The 12,965-nt window shown below is 38.9% G+C and overlaps 1 protein-coding gene across 2 annotated transcripts in view; it reads right to left on the bottom strand.

The window, feature by feature from the left end:
- Window positions 1–12,965, bottom strand: part of lrrc49 (leucine rich repeat containing 49) — a 232,231-nt gene that overhangs the window by 157,002 nt on the left and 62,264 nt on the right. For both annotated transcript variants that reach the window (XM_078532455.1, XM_078532456.1), the window contains one exon: window positions 4,016–4,159. In XM_078532455.1, the coding sequence (XP_078388581.1) occupies window positions 4,016–4,159 (144 nt within the window). The remainder of the gene's footprint in view (window positions 1–4,015; window positions 4,160–12,965) is intronic.

Genomic DNA, 12,965 nt, shown 5'->3' with positions numbered 1-12,965 from the left:
GCCATCTTTTTTTAGTTCCGCAGAAAGTCATTTTTTTAAACATGGCAAAAGAATAAAGTTTTGGATTTCTTGCCAAGTCATATGGACCCAACAGCTGTCAGAGGTGCCGTCTTTTGATGAGATGTTAAACCGGGACCCCATTTGCCTGCTCGGGCAATGTAAATGATGACATGGTACCATTTTGATAAGGAAGCAGGGGGGTTATCTTTAGCGTACTGGCCAGTATTTATCCCTCAATCAACATCAGAAAAAGGTTATCAGGTCATTGTCACATTGTCGTTTGTGGAGCTTGCTATGAGCAAATTGGCTGCTATGTTTCCTGTGTTACAACAGTGTCTACACTTCAAAAGTACTTAATTGGCTGTAAAAGCACTTGGAGATGTCCAGAGGTTGTGCAATTCTTTCTTTGAGTGCTTTGTAATGTCCTGTGGTTCTGAAAGCACTATATAAATGCAAGTCTTTTTACCAGGGTACACCATTTCCAACGCTTTTCCAATCCAAGCAACATCCATCTACTCTAATTCTGTGCCCTGTCCACCAACTAGTTTTCTGTGCATGCTCACTTGCTCACTTACATCAGAATTTTTCTAACAAGCCTCTTGTGAGACGTTTTGTCAAACACCTTATTAAAATATGAATACAGTGCCAGCTACTGCATTTTTTTATCTGCTAGTCATTTTCTAAGAAAACTTTTAAATCTGTGAAGAATGACATGCCTTTAATGTGTGCAAGTTGTTCTTGAATAACCTATGCATTTATAAATTTTCTTTTGGAATTATGAATTCTAAGATTTTGCCCATAATTGATGTTGGACTAATGAGCTATTACTTCATCACTTTGTTACACTTTTTCAACAAATGTTTAACTTCTCCAGTTGCACAGCACATATAAGGAAGGTTGAACAATTACGCCTGGAGTCATTGCCAACTCCTCTGACTGTTTTTCCAAACAATCTAGAATACATACCATCACAACCAATGATTTATCTACCTTGAATTCTCCTACTTTGTTCAGAACCAATTTCTGTTGTACTGTTACCTTTACACAGCTGTTACATATACTCGTCTAATACATTTGCATTTTCGTTTCCGTCATTTGTTAAAACTGACGAAAACATTTCAATTGCACGACCATACAATAAACTTATCTATAGTGTGTAATTGGTGCTTGCAGAAGCATGACAAAGATTTTAATTTAAGAAATGTTGATAGAGGTTGAAATCTAAATAATGAACCTTCTCTGAAGGCAGCTACTTGGCTGCTGTTTGTCAATGCGAGGATTGGCTGGCAGTATTGTATAAAGAAATACATTTGCAGGGAAAAAGTAGTAACCCTTTATTAAAGTCATAAAACTAATGATCTTTCCCAATAAATATCTAAGGCCCAATACCCCTCCCAAAGATTGTGCAGATAGTAAGGATTGTGCAGTTTGTAAACTTACAACTCACAGCACCAGCGAAAAGCAAATTAGCTCTCCAAAATGTTATTCAATTCAGAAGTAAACAAAGCAATGCCATTTCAGTTAAAACTAAAAAAATAGAATTGGAGCCTATTATGTAGAATATAAAGAACAGATATAGGCCATTTAACTCAATTAATCTATGCTCGCGTTTCTACTCCACCAGTCTCTTCCCATTCCATCTCCCTCATCTCAGCATTTCAACATATCCTTCGATTTTTGCTCATATATTGGTCTGGTTTCTTTTTAGGAACACAGGAACGTAGGAGAAGTAGGCCATTCAGCCCATCGAGCCTGCTCCACCATTCAATTAGATCGTGGGTGATCATCTACCCCAATGCCACTTTCCCACACTATCCCCATATCCCTTGATGTCATTAGTATACAGAAATATATTGATTTCTGTCTTGAACATGCTCAATGATTGAGCTTCCAAAACTCTCTGGGATAGAGAATTCTGAAGCTTTCAAAGAAAGTATTTAAGCTATTTGCTTAATACGCTTTTCCATTTTCTAAATACTCTGTGAGAAAATAAATTTCCCCTTATTTTCCTATTGGATTTCTTAGTAATTATTTTGTGAATTGCTAAAAGAAGAGACATACTATCGAAGCTTTTTTGTCTTGTACTCATCAGGACAGCTACGCAAGATAAACCAACAGTAAAGGGAACAACAATTTATACTGCATGAGAGTGCTGATTGGTTGGCAAGTGCACACTGATTGGTTGCCACGGAGAATGCAGCAGGGAACAGTTAACTGTTAACTGTCAACCTTTTTTCCAAATTCAAATCAGGCAGGTCAACTCTGATTCATCAAGGCATTGCCTTGGGGAACGAACCAGGGAATGGCGGTCCCCCAAGCTTTTGTTTAGTTGGAAAAGGTGTAATGCATGGACATGCTCCTTCTGTCTGCAAAGGACAGAGCCCTATGTGTGAACATATGTGGCTTCTAGCATGCGTAAGTCAGCCATATTGCGAGCCCAACTGATAATCTTGAATTGGTTTTCAGTGTAATTCTTAGCACAATCAGGATTGTTTAGTAAATGCTGTCCAATCATAGAATCACACCTAATGTTGGGCACTATATTTTGAGTTTTGCATGCATAGGCTGGTTGGGTATGGTCAGTACTTTGCCTGTTTGATTTCTGTCTTGAACATGCTCAATGAATAAGCTTCCACAGCCCTCTGGGATAGAGAATTCTGAAGATTTCAAAGAAAGCATTTAAGCTATTTGCTTAATTCACCTTCTTTCCATTTTCTAACTACTCTCCAGGAATTTAAATTTCCCCTTATTTTCCTAGTGGGTTTCTTAGTAATTATTTTGTGTATTGCTGAAAAAAAGAGATATACTATCGAAGCTTTTCACTTTGCATTCATCAAAACAGCTATGCAAGATAAACCAACAGTAAAGGGAACAACAATTCATACTGCATGAGGAGAGAGTGCTGATTGGTTGGCAAGTGGACTCTGATTGGCAGAGGCTGAAGGGACATGCTGTTTGATACGATCCACCAGTCGTTGGGACGCACAGCCTACATACCTGGCATGGCAGTTAACTATTCTCTGCTGCATTCTCCATGGCAACACCTCTACTAATCAGAGTCTATTTGCCAACTAATCAGCACTCTCTTTTCATACAGTATAAATTGTTGTTCCCTTTACTGTTGGTTTATCTTGCGTAGCTGTCCTGATGTGTGCAAGACGAAAAGCTTCGATAGTATGTCTCTTTTTTCAGCAATACTCAAATTCTGTACTACCAAATTATCTTGTATTGATTGATTCTAGTTTTGGATTTTCCCACAAAATATTTTCTCCAGCAGACGATCGCAAACTGGTTTCAAGACTTCTGGCCTTCTTGCCATATTGTCTGCTCAAGCCATCAAGCACACCTGACACCAGCGGGCACAGACGATTCTGCCAGTTGTTACAAATAAAGCAAAAGGAACAGCGAAACTCGCAAAGAACATTGAACTAGCTATACTAAATCATCTGAACTTGGTAGGTGGGGGCAAGGAATGTCTCAGACATGATGGATCATAGTTCAGAAAGTAGTGAACAGCTGAGCAGAACAAAAATTTGTTAATACAGAAGCCAGGAACAGAGAGGTATTGAGGTCAGTGATAGGAAACCTTGATGCGGAAGAAATATCAGAAACATGATTGGCTCCATACTATGGCAACCAGTAAACATTGGAGATATATTTTATGCGAAAAAGATATGAGTGGACAGAAAAGAGGTGGTGTAGTCTAGTGGGCCTATATGTTAGGAACACCTCGGAGGAAAATGAAGTTGATCCTGTGGGAGGCCGAAAGTAACACAACGAACATCACTAAAATGAAAAAACAAACCGAATTTTATGATAATGTCAATGGCCACCAGATCAGCACATAGAGATATAGGCAGACGAAGTGAGAATAAGGAAGTTATTTTAACGGGAATACTTCATTCAGCCAAAGACAATTTGTGAAAATGCCAAGTTCGTTATAAGAGTTTAGGTAAACGTAATCCATGCCTGCTTCATTTTCAGAGAGTTTTAGGAAACCCACAAGTAAACTTACCACAGATTTAATGCGATTCCTTCTAAGATTGAGTTCTGTCAGTGAATCAAGACCACTCATGTTTTCAACATGAACAATGAAGTTACCCGCAAGGTTAAGCACTCTAAGTTCAGTTAAATGATTGATATTTTCCATCCTACAGATCTGTAAATAAAGACAAACTTAACATTAACACAGGTTTTCACATAGCCTAGAAACATTTAGCAAGAAAAATATATAAATTTTGCCTTTCTCACAGATAAAACAAATGTTGAATCAAATGTAAAAAAAAACCATGAGTGCACTGCTAATCTGAAAGTCTAAAAAGTGAGCAAATTAATAATAAAAACAATTACAAGGAAGAGTTGCTCTTCAACAAAACTTTAACTGATCAAATCACATCTTGTACAATGAATTAATGTCATTAATTCAGGCCTGACCTAGTAACTATTGTTCCAGACAGTGACAGATCTATTATCCCACATCCAGTTTGCACTGGTTTTACAAAGAATTAATGCAGTAAATAACAGTCTATTGAGGAAAAAATCAGTAAAGCTGGCATGCATTTCAAAAAAGTGAGCATATCTGGCAGCAGCCCTAAGATATTTAGTTACTCAGTTTCACTGTTTATTTTTCCACATTACAATGATCAAAATTCCATTGGTTCCACATTGAAATGGTGAAAAGGCTAAGATAAAAGGATGCAGAAAGGTCCTCAGAATACAAACATTGTTATTTTAGCTTTTGGAAACACTTAACGAAGTAGACAGTAATAATGTGCATTTATGTAGTACCTTCAACATTTCAAGGCACATTTTGTCTCTGTACACTTTTTTTTAAAGAAGAATAAGTTTATTTGGAGTTTTAGCCTGAATTATAAAGCTTGAAAGCATTTTTATGAATGGGATTCATTCATGGAACCAATTATATGACTTAGGGTGCATTTTTCTTATTCATTCATTGGATATGAGCATTGCTGGCAAGGCCAGCATTTATTGCCCATCCTTAATTGCCAATGAGAAGGTGGTGGCAAGCTACCTGCTTGAACTGCTGCAGTCCAGGTAGACCCACAATGCTACTAGGGAGGGAGTTAGAGGAGCATCGTCCACCATTTCCACCACCTCCTGCGTGATGCCACTGCCAAACACATCTTCTCCTTCCCTCCCCTTTCAGCGTTTCGAAGGGACCGTTCCTTCCACAACACCCTGGTCAACTCCTCACTCATTCCCAAACCTCCTCTCTTTCCTATGGAACCTTTCCATGCAATTGAAGAAGATGCAACACCTGCCCTTTTACCTCCTCCTTTCTCACCACCCCAAACACTACTTCCAATTGAAACAGCAATTTACTTGCACTTCTTGCAATTTAGTACACTGTAGACATGCCTCATAACGTAGTCTCCTCCACACTAGGAAGAGTAAATGCAGACTGGGTGACCGCTTTGCAGAACATCTCTATTCAGTCTGCAAGCATGACCCTGAGCTTACTGTGCTTGCCATTCCAATTCTCCACCCTGCTCCCACTCTGACCTTTCCGTCCTTGATGTGCTGCATTGTTCCAATGAAGCTCAATACAAGCTCGAGGAACAGCAACTTATCTCTCAACTGGGAGCTTTACAGCCTGAGGGACTCAACATGGAGTTGAACAATTTTACATCATAACCTCCGTCCGCCTTTTTGTATTTTTTTCTGGTTCCGTTTTTTTCTTGTTCTTTCCTTAATGCCTTTGCTTTGCATTCAGGTAGCTGCTATTCTGCCATTCACACCTCATCTAGGTACATTGTTTCTTTCTTTACTTGTCCCATGATCATTCCCTTTGATTTTGTACCATGAAACCTTGTCATTTAATCTATTCTGCCCTCCATCCTATCACAGGCCATCCCTCTTGTTCTTCTTCCCACCCTTGCCCCTTTCACTTGCTAAAAGCCTGCTACATTTTTAACTTTTCTCAGTTCTGATGAAAGGTTACAGACCTGAAACATTAACTCTGTTTCTCTCTCTACAGGTCCTCTCAGACCTGCTGAGTGTTTCCAGCATTTTCTGTTTTTAAGTTCAAATGCTTTCATTCTTTCTTTAACTGTTATATATAAATATATTTTAGTGTGCCATAGGCACATGCCTGAAAAACAGAATGTACAATATATAACAATAAAAGGTTTCTAAAAGTCAGCTAATTTAGAGCAGTTTGTATTGTTGGTTTGTTGGGAGTATGTGCACATCTGTGTCAAAAGCTAAACAGTCTTCAATCTTCAAACCAGATTCTAACCACTCACTGTGTTAAAACATTTTTCCTCATGTCACCTTTTGTTCTTTTGACATTCACCTTAAATCGATGTGCTCTGGTTCTCTAACCCTTCTGCTAACAAGAACTGTTCCGCCCAAATTGACTTTGCCCAGACCCATCATGATGTTGAATACTCTATCAGGTTTCCTCTCAACCTTCTCTTCTCCAAGGAGAACATCCCCAGCTTCTCCAATCTATGCATGTAACTGCAGTCCCTTAGCCTTGGGATTAATCTCTTAAATCTGCAGCACCCTCTCTAATGTCTCCACGTCATTTGGCAAATGGCAGATGAGGTTCAACGCAAAGAAGTGTGAGGTGATTCATTTTGGCAGGAAAAATATGAAGAGACAGCATAAAATAAAGGGAAAAACTTTAAAGGAGGTACAGGAACACAGGGACCTCGGTGTGTATGTACATAAATCATTGACGATGGCAGAGTAGATTGAGAGAGCAGTTGATATAGCATATAGTATCTTAAGCTTTATTAATAGGGGCATTGAGTACATGTGTAAGGAGATCATGTTGAATTTGTATAAGACACTAGTTAGGCCTCATCTGGAGTACTGCATCCAGTTCTGGGTGCCACACTTGAGGGAGGATATGAAGGCATTAGAGACAGTACAGAGGAGATTCACAAGAATGATTCCAGGGATAAAGAACTGCAGCTATAAGGATAGATTGGAGAGTTTGGGGTTGTTTTCCCTGGAAAAAGGAAGACTGAGAGGAGACTTGATAGAGATCTTGAGGGGTATGGACTGGGTAAATAGTGACAAACTGTTCCCAGTCAAGAAAGCATCAAGAACTAAAGGGCACAGATTGAAAATAATTGGCAAAAGGAGTTATAGTGATGTAAAGAAAAATGTTTTCACCCAGAAGGTGGTTGGAGTCTGGAACAAACTTCCTGGGAGAGTGGTGGAGGCAGGCTCAATTGAAATATTCAAAAAGAAATTGGATTGCTATATGAAAAGAAAGAATGTGCAAGGTTATGGGGATAAGGCAGGGGAGTGGGACTAGGTAGAATGTTCTTTCAGAGAGTCAGTGCAGATTTGATGGGCCAAATGGCCTCCTACTGCACTGTAAAGGTCCTGTGATTCTGTGATCTTTCCTAAAGTTGGTGCACAGAATTGGATGCAATACTCCAATTGAGGCCGAATCAGTGTTTTATGTAAGTTCACCATAACTTCCTTGCCTTTGTACTTCTCAATCTTGTACTTTGCCTTCTCAATTTGCCTTCAACAACCTGTGCATATATACCCCTGGGTCCCTAAGCTCCTGCACCCACTTTAGATATCGCCTCTCCTCGTTCTTCCAATCAAATGTGTCACTTCACACTTCTCTGAATTAAACTTTATCTGCCACATATCAGCCATTCCACCAACCTGTCTATATCCTCTTGAAGCCTATTATCCACACAAGTCACAATATTTCCAAGTTTTGCTTCATCTTCAAATGTTGAAGTTATGCCCAGCACATTCAAGTCTAGGTCATTAAAGAAAAGCAGTGGTTCTAATATTGACTCCTGGGAACCCCACTATATATCTTCCTCTGTTTACCACTACTCTCTGCTTCCTGTCCCGTATCCAACTTTGTATCCATGCTTCCACTGTCCATTTTATTCCACAGGCTTCAATTCTGCTGATAAATCTATTATGTGGCACTTTATCAATATCATTTGGAAGTCACATACACCACACCAACCACATTATCCTCATCAACTCCCTCTGTTCCCTCAAAAACTCAAATTAAGTTTATTAAATATGATTTTCCCTTAACAAATCTATGCTGGCATTCCTTAATCATTCCACATTTATCCAAACAACTGTTAATTTTGTCAAAGATTATCATTTCTAAAAGCTTGCCCACCACTCAGGTTAAACTGACTGGCATGTAGTTGCTGTTCTTACTTTTCTTACTTTTACACCCTTTTTTGAACAAGAGTGCACCATTTGCAATTCTCCAGTCCTCCAGCACCAGCCCTGCACGTAAGGAGGATTGGAAGATTATAGCCAGTGCCTCCACAATTTTCTTTCTTACTTCCATCAGCATCCTTGGACAAATCTTGAGATATCAACTTTAAGTACAGCCAATCTTTCTAATATTTCCCCTTTATTAATTTTTAAAACATTAACTGTCCCAATTGCCTCCTCTCTCACTTTGACAGCATCTTCTTCTTTGATAAAGACAGATTCAAGTATTCATTTAGTATCTCAGTCATGCTTTCTGGCTATGTAGTAATCCCCTTTTTGGTCCCTAATCAACCCCACTCCTCTTTTTCCAACCTTTTTACTACTGATATGCCTATAAAAGATTATTGGATTCCCTTTTTGTATTAGCTGTCAGTCTCTTTTCATACTCTCTCTGAGTATTGATGGAAAAGGAGGCAAGGCAAAGATGTCAGGCTGATAATACAAATGAGAACCAGGCTGAATGTAGGAAGTTCAGAGAACAATTGAAAAGATAGAAATGAGAAGCGAAAAGAGAGTGGTGATTTGGTAATACAGAACTTGATATTGCCGATAAAAGAGACATGTTGAAGCTTTTCGTCTTGCATTCATCAGAACAGTTAACAAGAATACCAATATAAGGGGAAAACAGAAAATTTAAACTGTATGTGAAGAGAGTGCTGATTAGTTCGCAAGTGGACTCTGATTGGTAGAAGCATTGCCATGGAGAATGCACCAGTGATGGTGACTGACAGCTAACTGCCAAGCATTGTTTGGAATTTAAACCAGGCAACTTGACCCTGATTGGTTAAGGCATTGCCCTGAAGAATAAGTCAGCGAACGGCTGTCACATTTTATTTTCCCAACGATTACTGGTAAAATTGGTACTATGATAAATTTTTATAATCAGGGAGGAAAAGTCCAAAGACATAGTGAAACAATAGGAATTTGCATTCAAGAGAGAAAGTATGTATAAAGGAGAGAAGGCTGTGTGCAAGTGCAGACATTCTAAGATCTTACAAGTGTGAAACGCCTTCAGCATCTAAGCCTCAAAGTGCTGTCTACTAAGTACTGAAGTTAAGGAAACTCACCTTGGATTGGATTGTTCAGAGTATCATGTTTCTTTGCCTGGGTCTTTTAAAATCTATGTGTTTTACTGTTGCCTTAACAGAGGTCAGATTAATTAGGGGATTTAGAAGTTATCATAGTAGTAATTTGTGGATCTATGTATATATTTAAAATCATTTATTCTATTAATAAAGGCTTAATTTAGTTTTGTAAGAAATCTATAAGACTTGGTGGTTTTATTACTACTAAATTCAAGGCACGCATTTTGAAATTTATACAAATTGCAAAACAAGTTGTGACAGTTGTTTCAAGTTTCCCTTTGGAATTTGAGTAGCTCAGCATTTACCATCGCTGTGCCATAACAATGGCTACCCTGATCAGATCATTTTACGGTGTATATCACGCAAACTCACGAATGGACCTAAGTCATCACTTTCGACCCTGAAAAGTGCCCAATCTACCTCAGATTACCGTGGAAGGGCAAGGTATCTCAAAGATTTGAGCAACAGTTGAAGCTAGTTGTTTCATGCAGCTGCAATGCAGTAACAACACGAGTGGTATTCACTACTAACAGGATGCTGTCATCAAGCCAAAAAGGCACTTTACCTTTCACACAAATGAGTAATGTGGTATATGGACTTCAGTGCCAATGTGATGCTAGGCCATATGTCCCTAGGACCAGCAGATCATGTCAAACAGCGTGTCCCAGCCGCTGTTCGCAACAGGCAGGGTACAGTCAACCAGCCCATGCTTACAAAACTCAAAACACAGTATGCAACATTAGGTGTGATTCCAACAACAGTTGCTAAATAATCCTCGGTGTGCTAAGAATTACATTAATAATTTAAGTTTGTCAGTCGGGCTCGCAGTATGGCACATTTGTGTGTACTGAAAGTTACACATATTAATACACAGGTCCTGTTCTTTGCAGAAATGTACACACTTTGCGCCTGTTTCAATTAAACAAAATAAGGGACAGACGTTTGCTGACTCATTCCTCAGGGCAATGCCTTGTTGACCAATCAGGGTCAAGCTGCCTGGTTTAAATTTCAAACAATGTTTGGCAGTTAACTGTCAGTCACCATCACTGGTGCATTCTCCATGGCAATGCTTCTACCAATCAGAGTCCACTTGCCAACTAATCAGCACCCACTTCACATATAAATTTTCTGTTTTCCCCTTATATTGGTATTCTTGTGAAGTGTTCTGATGAGTGCAAGACGAAAAACTTAGACAGGCCTCTTTTATCAGCAATATCAAGTTCTGTACTACCAAATGACTACTCTCTTTTTGCTTCTCATTTCCATCTTTTCAATTGCCCTCTGAACTTCCTACATTCAGCCTGGTTCTCATTTGTATTATCAACCTGACATCTGTCATAGGCAACATTTTTCTGTTTCATATTACTCTCTACATCTTTTTGCCATCAATGGAGCTGTGACTTTGTTTGTTCTACCTTTCCCCTCATGGGAATGTACCTCATTGTGCCTAAACTATAGCCTCTTTAAAGGCAGCCCATTGTTCAGTTAATTTTGTCTGCCAATCTACAACTCCAATTGATCTGGGACAAATCTGTTCTCACCTCAATGAAATCTGCCCTCTCGAAATTTATTATTTTTACTGTAGATTGTTCCTTGTCCTCTTCCATAGTCAATCTAAACCTTATGATATTTTGATCACTGTCTCCTAAAAAATTCCCTACAGATATTTGATCCACTTGATCCACCTCATTCCCCAGAACCAGATACAGCAATGCCTGCTTGCTCAAAACACACCTCCTTTCATGCGTTATAAGTTCTACCACTTAGGAAGATAAACCTAATTGTGAGAGCAAAGTTTAAAAGTCAAAATGATTAAATGTGCTATTTTCTTACACTGCATTACTTCCATCAATTATTATATTGTAACTAAAACATATCCTAATAAAGCTCTTTCAAACCTCACTGCAGCTGCCTAACATTTTCTGGCTTTTAGCCAGGCTCCCAAAATAACAAAGTCCAATGGGTAAGAACTGCCAAACTGCTCGAGGCTCCCAACACCCTTATGGGACAATGAACATCTGGAATGACCAGCTATATTCTACTTGGCTTCAGTCAGAAAAATATCACAACAGTTTTCACCTTACTACATTCATTCCATTTTCTAAGATGATTTCTGTGAATGTTTTTCAAAATTAACAAAATACAACCTCAAATAAAAACTTTATATGCATACACTGCAGCTGTATAATAAAATGTATATAACAGGTAATATGCTGCATTTAGCATTTGAAAGAAATAATGTGCTCTCAACTGGAATGTAAAATTGAACTTTTACTAATCAATATTTGATTCAGTTTCCCTCAGTACTTTCATGGTCTGTAAACAAACTTGGAGCGAGAAATTCCATTTGCATTACCAAATTTTTGCATTTGTATTACTATATTTGTTGATTCACGGGAACAAGGAAAATTCAAAATTCCTTCTACAGGAAGGGAACATTCGGTAATTAGACCGAATTTCCTCATGTGCCAAGAAGAAGCAAGAGGCTTTAAGAGCAATGTTTAAGGAATGGTCATCACCTCATGATGTTTGCTACCTAAGGCAAAAAAAATACTCTGATGAGTAGGCAGAGCCTGTAAGGCTTTAAATATCTGAATCTAGCAGGAACGCTCTATACCACGTCAGATATCTTCAGCAGCAAGCAGCTACAATCTATAATCTAATCCAGTAACAAGTTTATTTAAAATTTAGTTTCCAGAAAGGAAAAATGGCCCAGCAATGATGTTGCACCATTAATATGAAGTCACTGGCACAGCACAGAGATAATCTGTGCCATTTTATAAAAAATGCTTTGCAATTGCTCTACACACCATTATCACAGAATCACAGAATCTTAACAGCACAGAAGGAGGCCATTCGGCCCATCGTGTCTGCACCAGCTCTCCAAATGAGCATTATGGCCAAGTGCCATTGCCCTGCCTTTTCCTTGTACCACTGCACCTTGTTTCTACTCAAATAATCATCTGATGTCCTCTTGAATGCCTCGACTGAACCTGCCTCCACCACACTTCCAGCAGTGCATTCCAGACTCGAAACTCATTGTATGAAAAAGTTTTTTCTCATGTCACATGTGCCTCTTTTGCAAATCACTTTAAATCTGTGCCCATCTCGTTCTTGATCCTTTTACGAGCAGGAATAGCTTCTCCCTATCTACTCTGTCCAGCCCCCTCATGATTTTGAAAATTTCTATCAAGTCTCCTCTCAGCCTTCTCCTCTCCAAGGAAAACAGTCCCAACATTTCCAATCCATCCTCATAGCTGAAGTTTCCCATCCCTGGGAACATTCTTGTAAACCTATCTCACTTCTTGTGACTAAATACAAAAATTTAAATAGAAAATTTGTAAAAATATTTAGACACCACCGCCACCATAGCTGCAGCAACAACTTGTAATTATACAGCATCTTTAATAAAACATCCCAACGCACTTCACACTGTGTAATGAAAAAAGGCACACTGAGCTAAATGAGGAGATATTAGGTGGGGTAACCAAGAGATTGACCGAGGAGATGGATTTCAAGGAGGATCAAAAAGAAGAGTGCAGAAGTATAGGGAATCAGGAAGGGGCCTCTAATATAGAGCCTAAGCAACTGAAGGCAAAGTCACCAATGGCAAAGGGCGCACAGAGAGTTCAGAAG

The sequence above is a fragment of the Cetorhinus maximus genome, chromosome 30, assembly GCF_964194155.1.
Source record: "Cetorhinus maximus chromosome 30, sCetMax3.hap1.1, whole genome shotgun sequence".
In the NCBI taxonomy this organism is placed as follows: Eukaryota; Metazoa; Chordata; class Chondrichthyes; order Lamniformes; family Cetorhinidae; genus Cetorhinus; species Cetorhinus maximus.
This window is presented reverse-complemented; position numbering and strand designations above follow the sequence as displayed.